The 24,452-nt window shown below is 44.3% G+C and overlaps 1 protein-coding gene across 4 annotated transcripts; it reads left to right on the top strand.

Annotated features, from left to right (window-relative positions):
- The first annotated feature begins 409 nt into the window (after positions 1-409).
- GID8 (GID complex subunit 8 homolog) lies at positions 410-24,452 on the top strand. 4 transcript variants are annotated; one of them, XM_069243170.1, is made up of 5 exons: positions 410-428; positions 5,354-5,487; positions 7,028-7,224; positions 18,200-18,397; positions 23,109-24,452. In XM_069243170.1, the coding sequence occupies exons 2-5, from the start codon at positions 5,364-5,366 to the stop codon at positions 23,280-23,282; spliced, it is 693 nt and encodes a 230-aa protein (XP_069099271.1). In that variant the 5' UTR covers positions 410-428; positions 5,354-5,363; the 3' UTR covers positions 23,283-24,452. The 4 variants fall into 4 exon arrangements, with proteins under 4 accessions (XP_069099271.1, XP_069099269.1, XP_069099273.1 ...); XM_069243168.1 differs by lacking the exon at positions 410-428 and adding an exon at positions 496-688; XM_069243172.1 differs by lacking the exon at positions 410-428 and adding an exon at positions 502-688 and having other exon boundaries at positions 5,354-5,481.

The raw sequence follows: 24,452 nt of genomic DNA, 5'->3' as shown, positions 1-24,452 counted from the left end.
TATCAAGAATAAGTAAATATGCATTTAACTGGCTGCGCAGAAGCAAAGAAAAAAGAAGCAAAACGGGGCATGCAATACTTAAAGGGTTGGCTTGAAGGTGACTGGAGCTTGTGATATGTGATGCAACTATACTGCTCATGGGAGATGTAGTTTTAAGTTTGCTTTATTATATTTGGCTGCTGTAAAAAACGCAGTAAAGAGAGACAGAAGCATCATAGGAGCCGCTTGTCCTGGCAGAATGTATTCCTGATGTTTAGCTTGACTTCGCCACTCTTTCGTACATAAGTTTAGGCTCTGAGTCACTGCACTCCATCTGGTCAAGCAAAGGTCGTACACGAGGGAGGGTCTCTGCATTTCCTTTTGAGGGTGTCCGAGTCCCAGGAGATCTGTGGAAAGGGCCAGCGTCCAAGCCGTAGCACAGACGGCAGGTGACGCACGGGAACGGCGCGACTCCGCGCGTTGACGTACAGTCGTCATTGACGCTGCTGTTTCAATCCAACTCAACAGAGCGGCAGGTTCTGTGACACAATCAGCGTCCTGTGTGCCACCCGGTCTATACTTGGTTGACGGGCGCGTCACTTCCTGCGCTTTTTCCGGCGTATCCCGGCCTTTGCGACTCCTCGCCCGGTGCTAGGTTTGCTTCCGCTCTTTTGCGCCCGCCCCGCCCCCTGTCGCCGCCGTCGCTAGTGTAAGTACTTCTGTGTGTGCAGGCTTCCGCCTCTCACCACCTGACCGGTCCCGCTCGGTGATGCAGTCTTCTCCAGTCCTTCGCTGCTGGTCGGTGGGGCTACGAGTGCAGTACGACTCCGCTGCTGGCTCGGAGATACATCGCCCACTCCGCACCCCCAGCAGCTGGGGGCTGGAGCTCAACTGCTTTGTTTGAAGCCGTCCCGAGACGCTCTTGTGGTTTGAGAAAACAATGTGTTTTCGTATGACACTTTATCCAAGTCTTTTGTTTATAGCTTATAAAGGCTGTCGATGACAGGCTTGTTTCTCAGTTTAGTAGCGCTTTACTGACATCAGGTGGATGGTACTTTGAATTGGCCATGGCGGTATTTGAATTCATGATTTTCGAATCTAGCATGCAGCAAGAATGTTAATCTTCGACTTACGCGCCGTCATTTTGAGAACGCTGCATTTTAATTAGTGAAATCGAGGGTAGAGTTTATTGAATTTGCAATGTGTCAAATCGGCGTTAGAGGTTGTAATGTTTACACTAAAACTAAATTCCCTTTGGTGGGAAAGTATGTAGCTTCCGCAGGAATATTTCGCTGACATAAAACACTATGGCTTCTATGGTGAGCGTCATTTTAACCCCTGCTCTAATCAGGTGTTATAAATTACACCAAAAATGTTGCAGTGAAAACTGTTACATTTCACTGCGTCATTTTTGTGGGCCTCCTAGAGCTGGAACGCCCCCCCTCCTGCATACCTAATGCCTGACGCAGGCATAATGTGGTGCAACGGTTTACAAGGTGGCACAATGCATGCAATGTGCACTTTGTAAATATAGCTGGTGGAAAAAGCCACTGTAGCGCTGCTTTAGTGTAAGAAGAAAAAAAAATGACGCTATGGGCTCTTAAATATGCTCAACTGTTTCCCACTCATGTTGCTTCCGTGGTATAGAGGCGATTTGAATGAGTATTTATTGGTAAAATACTGTTTTTAACTGCAATTCAAGTAGTGCAGATGAAATGGGGGTGCGTTAAGTGACACATTTATTTACTCTCCAACGCACTGCAGCTCATACTGATTACTTAACAAGATTGTGATTCATAGATGGAGATGAGTTAAAAGTGGCTGAACAATCCTTAAACGGCCAATAAATACAGGGAAAACATTTTTTTTGCATACTGCTTTCATAGACATAACATTATTCACAGATCTCCAAATATCTAGTGCAAATCTTATTTGTCCTTATCCACACAAACCATTTCTTAACTAAATATTGAACACAATTGCCATCTAGCATCATTCGCAGTTCAGTTGTTGCTTTTTGGGTGGGGAGTCTTAGGATTTCTAGTTGTTCTTTACCTACAAATACCCCTGCAAACAAGCCACCTGATGTAAACTGTGGCAGGCTTTGCTTAAAATACCCATCCCCATCAGAATGTAACAGGCCAGTGTTCTACAGCATGCTAACGTAAAAAGGTTACCATGCCCTTGTTACAGGAAGTAACTATTCCTACACCTCAAACGTTTAATACAGAAAGGTTGAGTGGGTCCTGCCCCATCAGTGTTTCATGTACTTTTTATTTCTTCATTGATTGGTGGCTGTGATATTGCTAATTTTTTCCCTTGAATATTGCATTGGTGCATGTAGGCTTTATGTTGTTCATATCCACTGACATACTGCGAACAAGAGGGCCTATGGGCACGAATTAGCAATGAAAAGAATTATATACCTTTAACCATTGTTGGTGGCTGTCCCATCTGCACAGTCTTTATTGAACAGTTTATTAGTGTGGCTTACGTTAAATTACTTGTATAGTATTTACATCCCACTGTGCATTTTTTATTTCTTTTATTTTTTTTGGGTGGCTGCATTTTGATTAAAAATTAAAAGCATTTTCACGTAATCTCCTCTGCAGCACTTCACCTATTTTAGATGTTGCTGACAGCCTTAACTTGACAAATTAATTGCAGCCTGTGTTTTTTTTAATTGAGTAATGACTAGACTGTGATTCATAGTATCTCGGCAGCTTGTGCGTTGGAGTCTCTCAGTTCTTTCACGCTCTCTGTTCTGAAGACTCCTGTCAAGGTCAAACAGTATTTTCAATTGAGCATATTTCTTAAGACTTGCTGATCTCAAAGTCAATATGTGTGTGTTTCATGCTTCTAAAGAACAAATAATTTGATGGAGTAACAGTCAGTAGGAGCCTGTAGGAGAAAAAAGCATAACAAGCATTTGCAATGACCTAGTTCTCTCATTTACTTGAGTTGGAGCTATTGATGTTGTAAATGCATAACTGGCTTTTTTTTTTGCCACATTAAGTGGTCAACCCCATATTTTAGACCTTTCTGCCACAAAATTCAAGTGGCCCTGCATACAGCTAATGGGCTAGTAGGCCTACTGGAATATATTTTCAAACAAGGCCCTTAAAACACAAACTACTCCTAGGTGCAAAACAAAAGTTCCAGCCATAAGAGAGCTTAAAAATACACTTAATGATGGGATTAATTATTATTTTGGGGTCCACACTAATCTAGAGTGGGCATTCAAAGATGATCTAGACAGAGCAAGTTACGGTTTTGAAGGTGGTCCCATTGTCCTAGGACTACCACAAGCTGAGTTTTGAGAAAAAATGTTTTGGAAAAGGACTGCCCCGCAAAGCATTATGGGTCGAGTTTCCCACGAATATGGTAGTATGTTGACTGTAATGCTCTAACAGCCCCTAGAGGACACCACAATTAAAAAAATAGCATTTGTAAGAAACATGGTCATGTAACCATATAGTTAGCCCCTTGAGGGCATAATCCCATAAAAACAGAATGGCAGAAAAGAATGCAGTGCAACCGTATGTTTAGCCCCTAGAGCAGAGGTCTCCAAACTTTTTAATGCCACGCCCCCCCAGTTGAAAAATAAAAATCATTGGGCCCCCCCTCAGAATTTTTCACAATTATTTTATAAAAATGGCGATGTTTAAATATATCTAAACCTATTTAAACATTGCAGTTAATTCCTGTTACCTTTTTAAAACTGCAATAACATGCTTCTGCTTAAAACAAAGGCCTGTTATCTGTATAATATTTATTTTGGGCAGAGTCTGGGGCCCCCCCTGGGATCACTTCAGGCCCCCCTAGGGGGGCCCGCCCCCCAGTTTGAAGACCTCTGCCCTAGAGGGTATAGTGTAGTGTACATTTTCAAGGCTAGCAGGTCTGCAAATACAAACTACTCTCAGCTGTAAACTAAAGTTCCGGCCATATGAGAGCTTAAAAAACACTGAATGGTGGCAGGGGTTATTATTCAGGGGTTCCCATTAAACTAGTGTGGAGATGATTTAGACAGAACGAGTGTGTCATGCTGAGTGTTTTAGTGGTAGTCCCATTGTCCTAGGGCCACCACAAGCTGAGTTATGGGCCAACGTGGTTTGAAAAAGAATGCTTGCAACGCATTATGGGGTGAGTTTCCCCGAGCGCAATGAATATTGTAATATTGGCTCTCCTGCTGTGCCAGAAGAGCCGCTTCGATGATTTCTGTGTTTTTATTTAGGTAAAGCATTTTCAAATTACAAGATTTTTATTTTATTTAAGGCATTGACCACAAAGGGGAGAGACAAAAGATTAGGTAAGAGTGTGAACAATGTGACAAGCGCTCCACTACGGCTGATCGAGTTTGCGCCGTACAGGCTCAAGCACCCTGGCCCCCATGGAGCGCAAAGGTGAAAGACAAAAGAAAACAGTAGTTTTCCCTCCAGCAAGTATATTGTCAATCATGCAATAATCCATGTAATAGGGTTAGTCTGCAAGGTGTAAGAAAAGTGCTTCAAGGCAGGACAAACGGAAAGCATTTACCAATGACATCAAGGAATTGTTGAAAGGCAAGCCCAAGAACGAATGAAAGTGATGGGTGAGTTTAAAGCCCACAGAATAGATTGCAGCAGGTCAAATAGCAGAACTTGTGAGCTCCTATGCACAACCTAAAAAATGTATGGAAACTTTGTTCTCTTTACAGGCACCCTGTTTTGCAATTCGGGGAGGCAGACCTGAGCTTTTATTTACTTCTTTAAAAAAAAACACACTGGTGTGTATGTATACATATATTCCAGAGAAAGGTGCAACTCAGTAAAGTGTGTGTGTGTGTGTGTGTGTGTGTATATATATATATATATATATATATATATATATATATATATTTTTTGTCTTTTTCAGTTGCAGTCATTGGTAGGATGATTTGTAATCCAGAAGCATGCAAGAAAAGACTGATTTCATTTCTAGTGCGGGCTAGTTGTAACAGTGGCAAGTATGTATGAAGAGCAGTGCAGTTACAATCTTGTACGCATTTGAAGACCATAATAGTAGCCAGTAAATCAGTGTTGATTAGTGTTTCTTAAGTGCCTATACTCCCTGTAGATTCCCAGTGATACTTTTTGTAAACTAGTGGTGCCATTTTAGACATTCAAGAAATTAAAAGAAAGCAGTATGTTTAGACGTGTTTTCTCTGTTAACCCATATTAACATACCCAACCAATAAAAATTCACATTTGGGGTCACAGACATGATAGATTCTGATATCAAATGTTATAAAGTGAAGCTGCAGTGTTTTTTTTTTTTTTTTTTTTTTTTTTTTTGTAGTTTTCTTTCCGACATGCAAAGTGCCATTGTACTTTACTTTCTTTTTGTTTTTATACAGACCATTCATTATGAGTTATGCAGAAAAGCCTGATGAGATCACTAAAGATGAATGGATGGAGAAACTGAACAACTTGCACATCCAGAGAGCAGACATGAACAGACTCATCATGAACTATCTTGTTACAGGTATGGGTGAGTAATGCATTCTTACCACTTTGTTTGTTTAGCTGCTAAAATTCTTCAGTGAGCTAATAAACTTTTCATGCACATGATCACTTAATTTATGGCAGGATAAATGCTTACTGGCGTTTTTCTGTGATCATTGGCAATACATTAGGTTGGACAGTGACAATACTCGTACCTACAGCATAATGAAACGCACAGCTGTAGTAAAAGTGCTTTTCGATTTCTTAAAGTGTGGGATTTATGGTTGTGAAATGACTTGGACTCCATTTGTACGAATTACATGCAATGGATAGTACTTTATTGTGGAGTCAGTAGTGTATGACCTTAAGCTTTTAGGCAGTGGAACTGAAAAACACATTTCAAGATGCTGCTTTAAAAAGTGGCTGTTTTTTGGCTGAAGCATACTGTGTGATATGGATAGTAGTTTTTGAAAAGTTAGGTATAGACACTAGCATAGATTTGCAAGAGTTGCCTTACTTACTGCTTCAGGATGCTTTTTGCCCTGATATTCACGCTTCCCACTCCACATTTTCTAAACGTCTAATCCTATTCAGCTTTTCCAAAGCAACCCTTTGTTTTCTTTTATCACTTTTTGATTATAATAGCCATTATGAATGATTTTTGAGGGACACCTAACACCTTTCAACCAGGGGGCAGGAAAAGGCATACTTGCACTGGATTTGTTCATTTTAAGTCAGTAGCAATCCAACCTTCTTGGAGCAGCTACTTACTGTTACACTCAGAACTCTTAAATGAGATTAGTAAAAGAGCACAGGTAATAGTATTTAAGGAGGAAGGTCCCCCTGGGATATTTGATACTCGTTTTGTTTGCAAGCCACCGCTTAGCTGCCATTTTGTTTAGTCTGTTTTCCTTGCATACATGCGCACATATAGGCAGGGTGTGCGTGGGGGGCATTGCACTGCTGGCTAAAATAAGTTTAATCCATAAGCAAAAGGCCCAGTGACTCTGATTTGATATCTCGATTTGTGGATTATGCAAAATGGAACTTTCCTGTACTTAGCAGTCTGATTTTGTAAGACAATACATGTTCTCAGAGGAAGACTTACAAAGTACGTTTCAAATTGTTGTTAGAACTTAGTCTTTGCCCTTCTTCTAGTGCATCACAACACTTCATTTGAAAGTTCAGTTTGTATTGTTTGAGAATGTATTTTCATTGCTTGTATAAACGGATCTCCCTTCATCCTGTGAGTTTCGTTCACACCTTAGGTACAGCCAAAAATTGTTTCGGTTGAAACTTGGCTTTATTAGCAAGCTCTTAACTTGCAACTTCAGTAGCTCTATGATTCATGCTGTCACTTGGCATCTGGGTCAAAAACGCAAATTACAGGTTTGAAGCTGTAGATTTTCCATAACCAGTTTGGAATTTGCTGACATTTTCAGATTTAGTCATTGGGATCTTAAGTGTCTTGCAATGCTAGTACAGTAAAAGGCAGGCCGAGATTGAATGTATGAAGTGAAGTCATACGGATTTGGCATAGCATTCATTTGTCTTTGTCATCACCCCTTTTGAAATTTTTCTCGTAGAGGGCTTTAAAGAGGCAGCAGAGAAATTCCGCATGGAATCTGGCATTGAGCCCAGTGTTGATTTGGAGACACTAGATGAAAGAATAAAGATTCGTGAGATGATCCTGAAAGGCCAGATCCAAGAAGCTATTGCACTAATCAATAGCCTTCACCCAGAGCTGCTAGACACAAACAGATACTTGTACTTTCATCTGCAGGTAAGGCCTAATATCGTAGCATTGCTCATTATTACTTCTTTAAATATTTTATTATCACTGAAATCACTTATTACAAAACACTGAATAACTAGTATTTGCATTGTTTTAAATCACCACAGAGCAACCTCTATACATACATCTTAGCTTGAGTTTACAAAGCAATGACAATTATTTCGTATAAGATGGGGGTCTCAACCTTTTCTGTAATTAGAGCTACTTATTTTCTATGAAAAAAATCCAGAGCTACTAATATTATTGGTATGATATAGTGACAACATGAGACAAGATTACATTTGTGGTCAATCAATCAATCAAAAAAATGTGTAGAGCGCGCTACTCACCCGTGGGGGTCTCAAGGCGCAGGGGGGGTAATTGGGGTGGGGGGGGCAGGGAGGGTCACTGATCGAACAACCATGTCTTGAGGTTCTTTCTGAAGACCAGTAGGTCTTTGGTTTTGCGAAGGTCGGTGGGGAGGGAGTTCCAGGTTTTAGGGGCGAGGTAGGAGAAAGACCTGCCTCCTGTGGTGGTGCGTTGGATGCAGGGGACTGTGGCTAGGGTGAGGTCGGCTGATCGGAGGTTGCGTGTGGGAGTGTGAAGTTAGCTCTTTCATTGAGGTAGGTTGCGCCGGTGTTGTGGAGCGATTTGTGTGCGTGGATGAGGATCTTGAATGTGATTATCTTGTCTATGGGGAGCCAGTGAAGGGATTTGAGGTGTGGTGAGATTCGTTCGTGGCGGGGGAGGCCAAGGACGAGGCGTGCAGCTGTGTTCTGGATTCTCTGGAGTTTGCGCTTGAGTTTGAGTGTGGTGCCGGCGTAGAGGGCGTTACCGTAGTCCAGTCTGCTGCTGATGGGTGCGTGGGTGACTGGTTTCTGGGGGAATCCATTTGAAGGATTTTTTTTAGAGTGCGGAGTGTGTGGAAGCAGGAGGAGGTTAGAGCATTGATTTGCTGTGTCATGGAGAGGGAGGGGTCAAGGATGATGCAGAGGTTGCGTGCGTGGTTTGCGGGAGTGGGGCCTAGGGAGGTGGGCCACCAGGAGTCGTCTCATGTGGTTTTGTTGGGGCCACAGATGATGATCTCGGTTTTGTTTGAGTTGGGCTTGAGGTGGTTAGTGGTCATCCAGTTGGCGGTGTCGAGGAGAGCGGCGTGTAGGTTGGTTTTGGCGGTGGTGGGGGTGAGGGAGAGGATGAATTGGGTGTCATCTGCATAGGAGAGGATAGTGATTCCGTGTGCTCGGAGGATGTTGGCTAGGGGAATCATGTAGATGTTGAAGAGTGTGGGGCTGAGGGAGGACCCTTGGGGGACTCCGCATGTGATCTTGGTTGTGTTGGAGTGGAAGGGCGGAAGGTGGACTCTGGGTCCGGTCGGTGAGGAAGGAGGTGAGCCAATCTAAGGCTTTGTGACGAATTCCTATGTTGTGGGGGAGTGTGTGGTGGCAGACGGTGTCAAAGGCTGCGGAGAGGTCTAGGAGGATGAGTGCGACGGTCTCGCCTTTGTCGACTTTGGTCCTGATGTCATCCGTGCATGTGATGAGGGCGGTTCCCGTGCTGTGGTTTTTGCGGAACCCGGATTGTGAGGGATCAAGAGTGTTGTTTGCTTCGAGGAAGTGGGATAGGTGGGCGTTGACTAATTTCTCTGCAACCTTGGCGGGGAAAGGGAGGACGGAAATGGGGCAGTAGTTGGAGAGGATCTCCGGGTCGGCTTGTTTTTTTTAGTTTTTTTTTAGGAGAGGGGTGATTTCCGCGTGCTTCCAGGGGTCTGGGTAGTTGGCGGAGTTGATTATGTTGTAGAGTATGGGGACGATGGTTGGGCTAGCTTTGTTGTAGATGCGGTGTGGGCAGGGGTCGGAGGGGGAACCGGAGTGGATGGAGTTCATGTTTTTTTTCGGTTTCTTCGTGTGTGTGGTGGGGGTCCATGTGGAGAATGTGGTGGGGGGTCACGAGTGGGGGTTGGGTTGGGTGAGTGAGGGGTTTGTGTGTGGTATGAAGCTGTTGTGGATGTCCAGGATTTTGTGGAGGAAGTGGTTGGAATGGGTGTCACATAGGGGCTGTGTGTGTGTGGGGTCTATGTTGCTGGCTTTGGGTTCATTGATGATGGTGAAGAGTCCTTTGCTGTTTTGAGAGTTGTTGTCAAGGCGTGTCTTGTAGTGATCTCTTTTGGCGGTGCCTATGAGTTTGTGATGGGGGCAAATGGTGGTTTTGAGGGTGGAGAAGTTGGTTGTGGAAGGTTCTAGTCACAATATTTTCTCAGGTTGGTGGCATTTGCGCTTGGAGTTCTGGGGTGAACCATTGGGCGTTCTTGATGTTGCGGGTGGCGATGTGTTTTCTGAGGGGGCTAGTGTGTCTGCGCAGGTGATCCATTTGGAGAGGTTGTGTGCTCCTGTGTTGGGGTCGTTGGCGTGGGGGGGGGGGGGGTTATGGGCCAGTTGAGAGTTTAGTCGTTCTGTGGGGATCTTGTCCCACATGCGGTAAAGTGTGATGTGTTGATGGCAGTGTGTGGGGGGGTTTGGTGAAGGAGAAGAGGACGAAGTGGTGGTCAGTCCACAGGAGTTCGGTGGTGTGGGTGTAGGCTGTGTGTTGGCTTGCAGTGAAAATTGCGTCGAGCGTGTGTCCTGCTGAGTGGGTGGGTGCGGTGACCAATTGTTTGAGTCCGAGGTTGTCTGTGAGGGAGGTAGCGTTGTGGTCTTGTGGGTTTTCTAAGTGAAAGTTGAAATCACTGAGGATTATGTAGTCTGTGGAGGTGAGGGCGTGCGAGCTGATGCTGTCGGCGATGGTGTCACAGAAGACGGAGCGTGGTCCGGGTGGTCTGTAGATTAGTGTACCTCTGAGGGTGGTGTAGTTAATGTGGGTGAGGAAGTGCATGTGTTCAGTGTTGTCGATAGTGTCTTGGGAGCTGGTGGTGACTTTGATGGTGTCTCTGTGTAGGATGGCGATGCCACCGCCTGGCCTGTTGAGGTGGTCTTTGTGTTGGAGTTTGTATCCCTTGGGGGTGGCTATGGCTATGTATGGTTCTGAGGAGGGGTTGGTCCAGGTTTCTGTGAGGAAGGCGATGTCAGGTGAGTGTGATGAGGTCCCAGAGTTCTATGGCATGTTTGTGAAGGGAGCGGATGTTGAGGAGCAGGCAGTTGAGGTGGTTGTGGTGGGTGGCGTTGGTGTGGTGCGTGAGGGTGTTGTTGCAGGTTGTGTTCTGGTTGTGGGCTGGTGTGCTGCAGGGTAGGCTGGTGGAGGCAGGGAGGGGGAGTCTTGTGTTGGGGGTGTTGTGTTTGTTGAAGGTGGGGTCGCTATGGTTGGTGTGTGGTGTGAGGGATGACGAGCAGGAGAAGTGACAGGTGTGGCAGGTGAAGGGGCCATGAGTGTGTATGGGGGTGCATGTGCTGCGGGGGCCTGGGTTGAGAGAGCGGAGGGTGAGGGAGGAGTAGGTATGTCTGAGAGGGCCAGGGGGACTGGCGCTGGGCGCGGTCTTGGCACAGACGGGCTTGCCTTTGGCACGGCTGCGCCGTGGCTGCCATAAGAGGAGGGGAGGGTGGGAGTGGCAGCTAGGAGGAGGGAGGGCGGGCTTGACGAATGAGAGGGCTGGGGCCGCAGGGGACGCAGCGGCGGGAAAAGAGGCTATCTGGAACGATGGGGAGGTGGGAGGGGACGCAGCGGCGGGGAAAGAGGCTATCTGGAACGGTGAGGAGGAGGCGGGAAGGGCCGCAGGGGATGCAGCGGTGGGGAAAGAGGCTATCTGGAACGGTGAGGAGGAGGGGACGCGGCGGCGGGGAAAGAGGCTATCTGGAACAGTGAGGGGGAGGCGGGAGGGGCCACAGGGGACGCAGCGGCGGGGAAAAGGAGGAAATAATGAGTGGAGGTGGCGCGGAGCGGGGAACGACCTGCCTGCAGAAGCTCACGCCATGCAAGATTGTCAGTGGTGATTAGCTCTGTACATCAGCATGTGGGTGTAATACATAGCAGCAAAGTATAATTCACCCCTTTTTCTCCAAACATATACGCTTATGAATTCTGCCAATACATTCATTGTTATCTCAAACACGCTTTTCAGGCTTGGTATACATGTATGATTTTAACCAAGAAAAGGCTGGGCTGCACTCGGTAGAGCTACTTGCAGGTAGCTAGAGAGCTACCAGTAGCTCACGAGCTACTTGTTAGAGAAGCCTGTTGTAAGGAAATGACTCCTTGGCATGGTTACCCCCTGACTTTTTGCCTTTGCTGATGCTATGTTTTGAATTGAAAGTGTGCTGAGGCCTGCTAACCAGGCCCCAGCACCAGTGTTCTTTCCCTAACATGTACTTTTGTTTTCACAATTGGCACACCCTGGCATCCAGGTAAGTCTCTTGTAACTGGTACCCCTGGTACCAAGGGCCCTGATGCCAGGGAAGGTCTCTAAGGGCTGCAGCATATCTTATGCCACCCTGGGGACCCCTCACTCAGCACAGACACACTGCTTGCCAGCTTGTGTGTGCTGGTGAGGACAAAACGAGTAAGTCGACATGGCACTCCCCTCAGGGTGCCATGCCAACCTCACACTGCCTATGCAGTATAGATAAGTCATCCCTCTAGCAGGCCTTACAGCCCTAAGGCAGGGTGCACTATACCATAGGTGAGGGCACCACTGCATGAGCACTGTGCCCCTACAGTGTCTAAGCCAAACCTTAGACATTGTAAGTGCAGGGTAGCCATAAGAGTATATGGTCTGGGAGTCTGTCAAACACGGACTCCACAGCATCATAATGGCTACACTGAAAACTGGGAAGTTTGGTATCAAACTTCTTAGCACAATAAATGCACACTGATGCCAGTGTACATTTTATTGTAAAATACACCCCAGAGGGAACCTTAGAGGTGCCCCCTGAAACCTTAATCAACTACCCGTGTAGGCTGACTGGTTTTAGCAGCCTGCCACACTCGAGACATGTTGCTGGCCACATGGGGAGAGTGCCTTTGTCACTCTGTGGCTAGTAACAAAGCCTGCACTGGGTGGAGATGCTATCACCTCCCCCAGGCAGGAGCTGTAACACCTGGCGGTGAGCCTCAAAGGCTCACCCCCTTTGTTCCAGCACCACAGGGCACTCCAGCTAGTGGAGTTGCCCGCCCCCTCCGGCCACAGCCTCACTTTTGGTGGCAAGGCCGGAGGAAATAATGAGAACAACAAGGAGGAGTCACTGGCCAGTCAGGACAGCCCCTAAGGTGTCCTGAGCTGAAGTGACTCTAACTTTTAGAAATCCTCCATCTTGCAGATGGAGGATTCCCCCAATAGGAATAGGAATGTGACCTCCTCCCCTTGGGAGGAGGCACAAAGACGGTGTACCCACCCTCAGGGCTAGTAGCCATTGGCTACTAACCCCCCAGACCTAAGCACGCCCTTAAATTTAGTATTTAAGGGCTTCCCTGAACCTAAGAATTTACATTCCTGCAACTTACGAAGAAGAGGACTGCTGAGCTGAAAAACCCCTGCAGAGAAGAAGACACCAACTGCTTTGGCCCCAACCCTACCGGTCTGTCTCCCTCCTTCAGAAGAAAACTGCTCCAGCGACGCTTTCCCCAGGACCAGCGACCTCTGAATCCTCAGAGGACTGCCCTGCTTCCAAAAGACCAAGAAACTCCTGAGAACAGCGGCCCTGTTCAACAAAGACTGCAACTTTGTTTCAGAGGAGCAGATTTAAAGACCCCTGCAATCCCCGCAAGAAGCGTGAGACTTGCAACACTGCACCCGGCGACGCCGATTCGACTGGTGAAGAAACAACGCGACAGGGAGGACCCCCAGGCGACTCCAAGAGTGTGAGTAACCAAAGTTGTCCCCCCTGAGCCCCCACAGCGACGCCTGCAGAGGGAATCCCGAGGCACCCCCTGACCGCGACTGCCTGACTCTAAGATCCCAACGCCTGGAAAAGACCCTGCACCCGCAGCCCCCAGGACCGGAAGGATCGGAACTCCAGTGCAGGAGTGACCCCCAGGAGGCCCTCTCCCTTGCCCAGGTGGTGGCTACCCCGAGGAGCCCCCCCCTTACCTGCCTGCATCGCTGAAGAGACCCATTGGTCTCCCATTGATTCCTATTACAAACCTGATGCTTGTTTGCACACTGCACCCGGCCGCCCCCGCGCTGCTGAGGGTGTACTTTCTGTGTGGACTTGTGTCCCCCCCGGTGCCCTACAAAACCCCCCCTGGTCTGCCCTCCGAAGACGCGGGTACTTACCAGTTGGCAGACTGGAACCGGGGCACCCCTATCTCCATTGAAGCCTATGCGTTTTGGGCACCACTTTGACCTCTTTACCTGACCGGCCCTGAGCTGCTGGTGTGGTGACTTTGGGGTTGCTCTGTACCCCCAACGGTGGGGTACCTTGGACCCCAATTTGAACCCCGTAGGTGGTTTACTTACCTGCAAGAACTAACAATAACTTACCTCCCCCAGGAACTGTTGAAAATTGCACTGTGTCCACTTTTGAAATAGCTATATGTGTTTTATGTAAAAAGTATATATGCTATTGTGATTATTCAAAGTTCCCAAAGTACTTACCTGCAATACCTTTCAAATGAGATATTACATGTAGAATTTGAACCTGTGGTTCTTAAAATAAACAAAGAAAATATATTTTTCTATAACAAAACCTATTGGCCTGGAATTGTCTTTGAGTGTGTGTTCCTCATTTATTGCCTGTGTGTATGTACAACAAATGCTTAACACTACTCCTTTGATAAGCCTACTGCTCGACCACACTACCACAAAATAGAGCATTAGTATTATCTCTTTTTGCCACTATCTTACCTCTAAGGGGAACCCTTGGACTCTGTGCATGCTATTCCGGACTTTGAAATAGCACATACAGAGCCAACTTCCTACACCTGTTATAAAAGATGTTTAGCATCTTAAATCATAATTAACAAAGAGATCCACAATAAGAATAATGGGCCCAAGACAATCGGTCTGAAAACACAAAAACACCACTTTTGGCACCAAACATTTTCTTGGCATCCAATGACCAAATTACCAAGGGGCCGTCAAGCATTTTGGCATAGTCCATACTATTATGTAGGCATCATAGGTTAAGCCTCATCGATCTGCGTGATGTATAAGTGCAGGCATTCAGGCTTGATTAGGCAGTTTGCGAACACTGCTGACAAGTCTTTTTTTCCCCTCATTAAAAAGCAAAATTGGCCTTTAGGAGGAATATTTGTGTTTTTGTTTGCCCTTTTGCTTTACTATAACAATAATGGTGTGACACAAGTCTGACATAATGCCTTCTTTTGTCGTGGTTCAGAGTAAGTAATGAAGCTCCTGGCACAGTGTGCTCGAAAGTCGCTTGCATAATTCTCCGGGCAAGCCATTCTGGTCTGTGGCCGTTCCTGATTGCGGTTTACACACAGTTGCTGTTTCTTCAGTAGTCAAATCTTGCATTAGGTGCAGTCTTCCGTCCTATGATGGAAATCATGTATTTTTGTCTGCAATCTGTGCGGTAACGTTACAAGACTTCATAGTAGTATCTGAACACCTTAGCCTTCTGCCCATCATTGGAGATCTGCCGATTTTCATCAGTAATCAGACCCAACTTTCTAAGCCATGCGTATAGCATCCCTGCTTTATTGCTAGATTCATAATCATTCTCCTGAGCTCTCAGCATAGCACCCTAGGTGTCTTATTTTATTTTTTTGTATTCTTCATGCAGGTGTTGTAATTTTTGTTAGTACTAGTGTTGAGTATTTCCAAGATAGTTTTGTCAATTGAGATAATTCCTGTTTCTAGCTGCTTACTTGGCTGGTCTCTTCTTTTTATTTATTTTTTCTTTACTTTTTTTTCTTTTTATGACAAAAAGGACATGACCTGGTGCTGGATCGCAACCTTGAAATGTGACCCCTCATTATTCTCATAGTATGCATTAACCATTGTATTTATTTGCTCAACAATGGATCTGCGTCTGAGGACCCATGAAACCAAATTCCAAATGTCTTGTGTAGCTCTTTTACCACTGCAAACTGATAATTCTGTTATGGAGTGGTCTGATGTATCGTAAACCAGGCATCATTGCAGAGCACATCTTAGTGCCCAAGCAACTACTGATTTCCTTTAAACGGGATTGAGTTTTGTGTGTAAATGACCACTTTCTTTGAACTTACGGAATAGCCGGCTTGAGTGAGTATAATGTATCTGTAATCAAACAAATTGACATTCCATATCTATTAGATGGGATTCTTGAACTAGTACCAGATAGGTTTGTGTCTGTGCAAATTCTGGCTAAATGTTTCCTGTTCCATTTTTGAACCTTCTTGTCTGCTGCAATACTGCCGGTTTGAAGTCTGATAACAGCAGCATTGTGGTGTTTTCAAATGCATTTGGTCCAGATTACCTTGCAGGATAGCATCCCTGTTTCGTATAGTTAAACATTCCTGCAAATAGTGGAGTTTGCGGGTGGTGGTGGTGGTGGTCAATGTCTGGGGACCGCACGTGTCCTCCCAGCTGGAAAAATGTCAGAAGCCCACAACTACACATTACATACTGAATTCAACTTTTAATGAACAGTTGAAATCCAGCAAATTGAATCTTATGCTTTTGAGAATACCCCTCTGTTTCTTCGGTTCTGTGAAACTGGTGTTATTACGTATTATTATTATTATTATTATTATTATATGTAATGTTGAGACCGTTTTTCAATTGCTTTATGGTGATACCTATTACTTTTTGGTCCTGTTCTGTTGCCCCATTGTCTTTCTAATATTCTTGACACTCTCCTGTCGACAGTAAAAATTCACATTCATTTATCTATTTTCTGCTCCAAAGTGGACTTGGTGCTATCCACAGCTTCTAGAATTTCTTGAGAATAGATTCAGTAACAGTGGAGTCCAATTGGTGCCTTTCCTTTCAGCATTAAGAGGTCTGAGGTTAATCTTGTATGAAGAGAGTTTAAAAGTGTCCTTTTACAAATTCTTTGCAGGATTCTATTCCGCTACGTTTTGCCCCAAGATGTGCTTCTGCCGGTGTGTCACAAATATCAGTCCTTATTGCGACTCTGCGTATTGAGTGAATAATTTTTCATCAGTACATGCTATGCAGTAAGCTCCACACCAACAACTCATTCTTTACAGGGAGCGTGTTTCATTTTAAATTGCCTTTTGACCTGGGTTGGTTAAGGCTGTGTGTTCTTAGCAGCGGTCGTGTCTCTGTGAGACCAACTGGTTCACTGTAGGGTACTGAATTTTCCCTGCTTTAATCTTAGACATTGGGGTTTTTAAGCGTTAGTTACAGCAGGAACTGTTTTCTGTCTGAAACCTTCCTTGCTCCATCAGATGCAACAGTGCCAGTCTTTCTCACCTTTTGCGGATCAGTTAATGGGAGTCTCTGCAGGTCCAGCTGCTTATTCGGCACCAAGCAGTCCTGCGGTTCACCTGCTGTTTATCTGCTTTGCTGTTTCTCTCTCTCCTTTTCACAGGCTACCCCCTCTGTAGTCTCTCAGTACTTGTGACTGTTCGGGGTACCTCCTCTGATGCTTTCCTGGTCTCTTATGATAGGGGGATCTTTTTTAAACCCTGTAGTGAAGTAGTACATCAGTATTGACACCTGTGCCTTGTCAACTTTCTCCGGAATCGGAGTGGTGTGCACATAATGCTTCTCATTTACAGGCTTACTCAGGATTTAGCTGCCGGACGAGTTGGAGCTTGGTTTCCGGCAGCCATCCTGTTCAGTGCCTGGTTCTTTCATAACATCCTCTTAAACTCTGTATAAAAAAGAGGTTTATTAACTTGGTGTAACATTTTTCATATTTTTCTGATTTCATTAATGTTAACATGCTTTTAAATAAATATCCCCAGCTCTGTATTTTATCTTTTGAAAGTAGTAATGTGTGAGGCTTTTTCCTGCGTTCATGCAAGGTCATCGGCTTATCAGCTATGGGTCGAAATGGCTTAGTTTATGGATTTGTATTGAATATCGGTTAAGGAAAGAAATGTTTCCAAACCAGGAGCCAAGCACATATTTTAACTTGTATTTTTTTATTTGAATAAAACCAGTTCTTCCTTGACTTTCATATCAAGCGGAAGTCGTTGCAACATTGTCTTGCAACTCATTGTGTTCTGTTTTTGTATTTGAGAACCTGCTTTAGGTGGGTCATGGAGCATGAACATGCATAACAGTTGCTTGGTAATGTTCTGGGGCATTAAGTGTGTGAAATAGACATTATTCAGTGTGTCTAGGGTGATCCCTGTGCATTGAGATGTACTTTTTTGCTGGGTGGGTCAAGAATCCAATCAGTGTAGTTAACTCCCTCCACCTGGAGATGTCACAAACGACAAGTTCTGGGTATAGGTCTGTTGTGAAGGACCAAGGATACATTCATACGATCTTTGGTCTCTGGGTGATCATAGAGTAAAAAATGCACTGATGTGAAGCTGGTTAGCTTCTGGCCAGTTGGGTAAATGGATAGATCTCAAGGCATAATTAGGTTCATATGGGAGTTATTTATGTACGCCAGGCTTTTTAAGCTTTGTGCCCTGCAGTTGCTGCATTTTGTTACAATGGCATTGGAGAGACTACTAAAGTGTGACATTAATTTGCTTTTTAAGAGGCCTTGTATTTATTGCTTTTGGCTGAGAGAAATGGGCCTGTTAGCTGGATATGATCAATAGAGAAATAGTATGTAGAATGTTTATTGTAACTAGCTTTGTACATGCTATTCTTTTTAAAGAGCCAATACATTGAACTGTGGACAGGTGCAATAGATTTCCTTCTACTACGCCAGTTTCAAGACCAAGGTTAGCTCCCTGCATGCTAAGGGGACAGCTGAATTGGAGGGACCAAACAAGTCATATGTTAAGACCAGCCACAACCCTTTCCCTCACTCACAAGTAATTGTCTAGCTCCTTTTATCTTTGCTGCTTTTAAAAAGATGTGTGGAATCCAAGTTTCCACAAAGTTGATGTGAACCTGTGCTCCGATGAACAGTGCAACTTGCTTTGTGACAAATTGTTTTTCACTTTCGAATTTTTCTTACAGCAACAGCATTTGATTGAGTTGATCCGCCAACGAGAGACTGAAGCAGCCTTGGAGTTTGCCCAGACGCAGTTAGCGGAGCAGGGAGAGGAGAGCAGAGAGTGTCTGACAGAGATGGAACGTACCTTGGCCTTACTTGCTTTTGATAACCCAGAAGATTCGCCATTTGGAGACCTGCTGAACATGATGCAGAGGCAAAAGGTAATGCTTAGGAGAATGCTTTGTGTATTCTATTATTTGTTCTTTCCTGCTCTTGGGACTGATGTGGCAGTTGCAGGATGGCATTCACAACTTAGCTTCTGTGGAGTTTTGTGAGCTGAGACTATCTAAAGTTAGATTTAGTCTAAATTTTTGGTCTCCAGGTAGAAAGGGGTTGTGTTTAGACCTTGCATTCAGGCGTAATTTGTTATTCATGCCTTTAACTCCTCAGTACTACCACTTTGTGTTATTTTATGGAGTCTGTATTTGGAAACATTATCAGATTTAGAAACTGGAGTACCTTCATGCCAGCGAATGAAGTGCCTTGAGGCACCTTCTCTTAATTGCAATATTCTTTGTTTTATTGCTTTTTTATTTTTTTTATTAAAAAAAAAAAGAAGAATCTGTTAAAATGAATCTGGGTCCCGGTGTGCACGTTAGTCAAACACCAGGCACAAAGTATACCTTTAACAGGGAAATCTGCATTTTGTTGCTTTGTTCTGTGCATATTCTACACTTTACTGCACTAATCTGCTCATTCTATCAGTGCTTCGACATTGTGCATGCCTCTGAAATCCCGTGCGTGCAGGTCTCTGGTTTAAAACAAAAAAATGTAGGTGCATGGTGAAATCGTATTTTGGAATGTGGCTGTTAAATATCTTTAATTGAGAATGGCCCCCTTAGCAAATAAACAAACTTTTTCATGAACCTATTGTTTATTTAAACTTTTAGGTTCATGAGGTAAACATACGATTTTGCATGCCGCCATTGTAGTGATGTACATAATCGCATTAGTAGCTCTACACTTCTGTCCACCTTCAGCATAGGACTTCAATTACCTACCTTCAGTTACCTGTTTGAAAGCGAATTTGAAGTCAGGGTGCCCAATGTGTATAAACTCGGCCACTGCTGAGTGTTAAACTGATGTTGTACGAGTACCTTAGTGAATGAGTCGCCTTCTTAGGTTTCGGGGACTTAGGTTTGTCCCAATGGTTTAAGTGTTTTGTAATTGGGATTTGGAAGTAAATTTTCTTTGTGCTTACTGGGAAATGTTACATTCTGTGGCAGGACAAGAGCTGAAGACTTTTTTTTTTTTTTAAGCTTCCCATTAATGCCACAATACCCACCACCAATTTATTGTGGCAATTAGTGTGGACTCGGCAGGCCAATCTGCTGCTTTTGTAATAGCCTCCAGTCCAACTTTATCACTAGATTTAAGGGTTGGGGGGATTTGGCACCATTGGCAGAGTGTGCATCAAATCAGACTGTGTCCATCCCTACCTTCTGCAGAGTACAGCGGACCGAATTGGACAAAGTTGGTGAGAGAATTGTCTTAAACAACTTTCAGAAAGAAATTAAAAATTAGGAAGGTGCTGCCACTCTTATTGGCTGTGTAATTAACTCCTATTGCTTTAGGCACCTGACGAAGGACACCCTAGGGTGCTCTGGAAATATGCATAGGTGATGGACTGAGTATTGTGCTTTTTCTTGAAAGGGTGAATGTTACCCGTTCCAGGATAAAAATGTTTAATTATAATATTGAGGAGGGAATGCATGACACCCCCCTTCTATGTCTTCCAAAAGCCCAGGGATGGTGGTCCCTTCCCTTCTAGATGGACCACCACCTCCCCAGGGCAATATCTGATAAATATGCAGGGGCTGTGGCCCTGGGACCACCTCCTTCCCGGGACAAGAAATAAAAAAAAAGTTAGGGGGACCACCACCTCCCCGGGGCTACACTTGTTAAAGCTTCATCCTCCCCCCAAACCCCCCTTTTTCTGAACATGGCCCCAGGGCAGGCTCCTGCTATCCCCCAGTGTGCCCAACCTCTGGAGATAGAGGTATGCTTCTGCTTTGCAGGATCTGACAGCTCTCGCCAAGCAAAAGCAAACACTTCGCTTTCAGCAAACTGGAGTATTTTTTTCATCTATTTTTCCTGCCCGGTAACATGCAGGCAGGGAAAGAGATGAAAACATGGCTCCTGCATGCGGGGAGCCGCTATTTTTAGCAGCTTCTGCTATCTCCCAATGTGTCCACTGCCTGGAGATAGAGGAATGCTTTTGTTTGGCAGGAGCTGACCGCTCTCGCCAAGCAAAAGCATACACTTCGCTTTCAGCAAGTGGGAGCGTTAAACTCTGCTTCTATTTGTAGCAGCTCCTTGTGTGTGGGATCAGTGCTGGTTCCATCAGGAGAGGGGAGTGGGTAGGGACTGTGGGGGCATTCAGGCTCCCCTGGGGTCTCATACATAAAAAAAAAAAAAAAAACAGGCACTTGCTTCTGAAAAGTACAAATCATCCAGGCCTGTTTTGTAAGCTGTTCCATCCTGTACAGTTTTCTTATGAAGAGGTTTGAGGAAATTCACAAAGTTACAGACCCAAGTCGTCACTGGACACACTACTTCACTACCTCAGCATCCGTTAAGCAGCTGTTGTGTCGGAGATGCACTATACATGTACCCAATGAGGTAGCACTTACTAATTTGCCAGTAGAAAGCACTCCAGTTGGGTGGAATTGCTGCAGAAAAAGTTGGCCTCCTCTTGGATAAATACACAGGGCAGAATTCATTCTGGCAGGATGCTAATTTCACAGAAATAAAACATAAATGGAAAGCATTGAGAGATATTAACAAAACAGGTGCTTAAGTTGAAGCTCCACTTCTGTAAAGTACTATTCATCCTAACTTCGTGCACATGCCCAAGGAAAAGCAAGTGTTTTATCTGCATTTTCACTGTGAAAAGTTATCTGTTATGTCTGTTATCCTTGATGGGGTTGTTTACATCCTTGCAATGCACATTGTGTGGGGTTGGATGGTTATAGGGGGTTGGCTACATGCCCTGGCCACAGGCCGTGCGTGTTGCTGTGGCTGGTTGGTCTTAGGGGGTTGGCCACAAGGTCTGGGCATCTGGCTGCTTCCCTGCGGCCAACTCCCACCACACAAGGGCAAAGGCTGTGTGTGGCGCAGGGTTGGAAGGATATAGGGGGTTGGCCACAGGTCATGTCCCGTGGTCAACTTACACTGCGCACAGCCATAGGCCATGTGTGGCGGATGTTGGGTTAACATATAGTAATTAATATTAGCTTACATAAAAACAAACATAGAAATAAAAAAAAAATCCGATTACAGGGACATTATAGTTATATAATCTAAATTTAAAAAAATAAAATGAAATTCACTTAAATGTTACAGGGACAGTATAGTTGGGCTCACATTTTAAACATACAAAGCCATAGAAATTCAGCTGTTCTAGTTAGTTATTTTAAGTAACTGTAACTCGTGCCCTAAGGTAACTAGAACTCCCTCGCTCGCCATGCACTGCGAATTACCCCAGATATTACAGCCCTCACGACGTCTTTTATAACAGAATTGATAATATCCCTGTAACATTTGCTGTAAAATTATTCATAAAAAACTGTGCATGGCGGAGGTGCGAGATATAGTTACGTTAGGGCACGAGTTATAGTTGAAATAACCCCAACAGCTGAATTCCAGTGGGTTTGTACATTTAAAATGTGATCCCAACTATAATGTCCGTGTAACCTTTTGTTTTTTAAGTGAAAATATATATACCTTTGTTTTTTTTTTTTTTTTTTTTTTTTTTTTGCAGGGTGGCCCTCCAAACCTCCTTTTACCTCTACCTTCCCCGGGAACCCAAAAAACCTGACTACCTCCTTTTACCTCAACACTTCCCTGACCCCTAAAAACGTCATACCTCCCTTTACCTACTTCTGCACCCCAAAAAACCCTTAGCCCTACCTGCCCTAGAACCCTAAAAACCACTTACGCCCTTTACCTCTGCCTTACCTTAATCCATAATATACCCTTACTTTCTTTTGCCACTTCCCGACCCTAAAACCTAAAAAATTCTTACTTCCCTTTACCTCTATCATTCCCATTACCGAAAGAATCTCGTGCCTCCCTTTACCACTGGCAAACCCCTAAACTCAAAAAAATGCCTTACATTCCTTTACCCTCCGTTACCCTTCACTTAGCCCTTAAGTCCCCCCACCCTTTCTAAATTATGTAACTATGACATTTAAAGAAATACTTTACCTGCGTGGTAAAACACTGCAATGTAAAGTACCAGAAAGGTGTCTGTGTGGTTACCTACCTGCGTGGTAACATCTCGCGGGGTAAAGCTTGTGGAATAAAGACTACATACCCACCATCCTACTCATTGTCAGTCTCTTTTTCTTCTACTCTGTCTAGATTCCTACACACTTTTTATATCTGATACTAATGCATTCTTTCTGCTTGCTGACCCAAGTTTCTCCACTCTATTGTATGATGATCATTGCAACCATCACCCACGTTCTGTTGTGCTTCAGCATTTCACTCCCAATATTATTTGATCTTCCTCTCCATCTGTAAAATGTTAACTTAGTCATACAATTTGTAGCTGACTCAGCATAATGCCATACGCCTGCAGTTTCATTCCACAGTGAAAATAGCGAGCAAAATGTTTACAGATTGATGTTGGCCGTGTAGATTTTCCTGAAATATTTTCCACATGCATTCCTTTCACAACTGATGAAATCAGGTGCCCATCTTCGATACGGGATGAAATGAGGATAAACCTCTGGTTCAGTGCCTCTTTGTCATAGGCTGAATGTTATGTGAGGAGAACAACGGTTTTACTAGCAAGTTTTACCTTGAAGATGTGTGCTCTGTCATTGCTCCGCCAGGGATTGACAAATCTGTTTGTTTTCCTGTCAGGTATGGAGTGAAGTCAACCAAGCTGTACTAGATTATGAAAATCGTGAGTCCACTCCCAAGCTGGCAAAGCTGCTGAAACTGCTTCTTTGGGCACAGAATGAACTGGACCAGAAAAAAGTAAAATATCCCAAAATGACAGACCTCAGCAAAGGGACAATTGAGGAATCTAAGTGAACAAGAACCAAACTGCGTGTGCAGACTGGACGCTGACTGATTTCTAACTGCTGCACAGTATTCATCATTTAATCAGTCTGTGACTGAGAGATTTTTACTACCGAACAGGACTTTAGCATTCAGATGCATTTCATTGATTTATCCCGGATGAACTATTTAAATTGCACCCATGTTGGGGTGCATACAAGCATTTGCGTTGACAGACCCTACACCAGCCTAATGCTCTATTTAGGTTCATGTACTATACCAAAAACATTCTAAAAGTGCAGATTAAAATGTGTGAATTATTCATTGCAGTGCTTAAAGATACTTCTAATGTGCTCTTGTTAGGTGCAAACTGTTGTTAGTGAAGCTTTAATTAGTTACAGAAAACTGACTTTCTGATGTCTTCCTAAAAATCTATGGAAAGATCTGAACCAATTTTTCAGCAGTTTCAGTGAAGGATCACTCTAGCCTGTTCAAGTTGGAATTATAACCCCACAAATCCAGCCTTGGCCATCACAACCAGCCTCTATTGCTGTTAGTAGTGGGGGGGAGTGGTCACCCTGGTATACAGCATGGTATTTGCCTCTGATATCCTTTTACAGTTGTAATGGATCATATGCTCTGTATTTTAACAAAAAGCCCTGCTGCAGCCCCTGACAGTAGAACCTGAACTAAGTTATTAAAACAGCAGAGGTTTGTATTTAGAGGGTGTGGTTTGATTTTTGAATTATACATTCTCCTTCCGAAGATTGTGCCTCTGCTTATCTACATTCCAAGTTTTGTACATTTGTTTATTTATTTTATTTAACGGTGTTACTGCGAATACAGCAGTGAATGGCAGCTTGTAGTATTTGGGTAGAAATTCAGTGTTGGAGAACTCTAATCCTCCAGCTCTCTGGGTGGTAGAAATGAAAGGCAACCGGAAATTACTTATCTGATTAACACTGGGTCTTACAGATACTATGTGCTTTGTTTGAATTGGCTTTTATGTGGCACTAACAGAGTCCTCAGTAAAGGCGGCACTTTTCAACAGTTTAACTTTGGATATTGGTAAAGAATAATGAGACGAACATGTCCCATAAAGTTTGTCTTGTGTGTTGAGCTCAGTCTTCAGCAAACCGTTCATCTCTCCTGTCTGAAAGACTAACAGTAAATATTCGCTCTCCCATTGAGAGTCGATGGCCA

Source organism: Pleurodeles waltl, chromosome 7, assembly GCF_031143425.1.
Source record: "Pleurodeles waltl isolate 20211129_DDA chromosome 7, aPleWal1.hap1.20221129, whole genome shotgun sequence".
In the NCBI taxonomy this organism is placed as follows: domain Eukaryota; kingdom Metazoa; phylum Chordata; class Amphibia; order Caudata; family Salamandridae; genus Pleurodeles; species Pleurodeles waltl.
The sequence above is the reverse complement of the archived record's forward strand: the minus strand, read 5'-3'. Positions and strand labels throughout refer to the sequence as shown.

Bases quoted from the DNA above. Each gene is read 5' to 3' on its own strand.
- GID8 (XM_069243170.1), top strand. From the start codon at position 5,364: ATGAGTTATGCAGAAAAGCCTGATGAGATCACTAAAGATGAATGGATG. The intron at 7,225-18,199 runs GTAAGGCCTAAT...TTTTTCTTACAG, and splicing joins ACTTGTACTTTCATCTGCAG to CAACAGCATTTGATTGAGTT. The intron at 18,398-23,108 runs GTAATGCTTAGG...TTTTCCTGTCAG, and splicing joins ACATGATGCAGAGGCAAAAG to GTATGGAGTGAAGTCAACCA.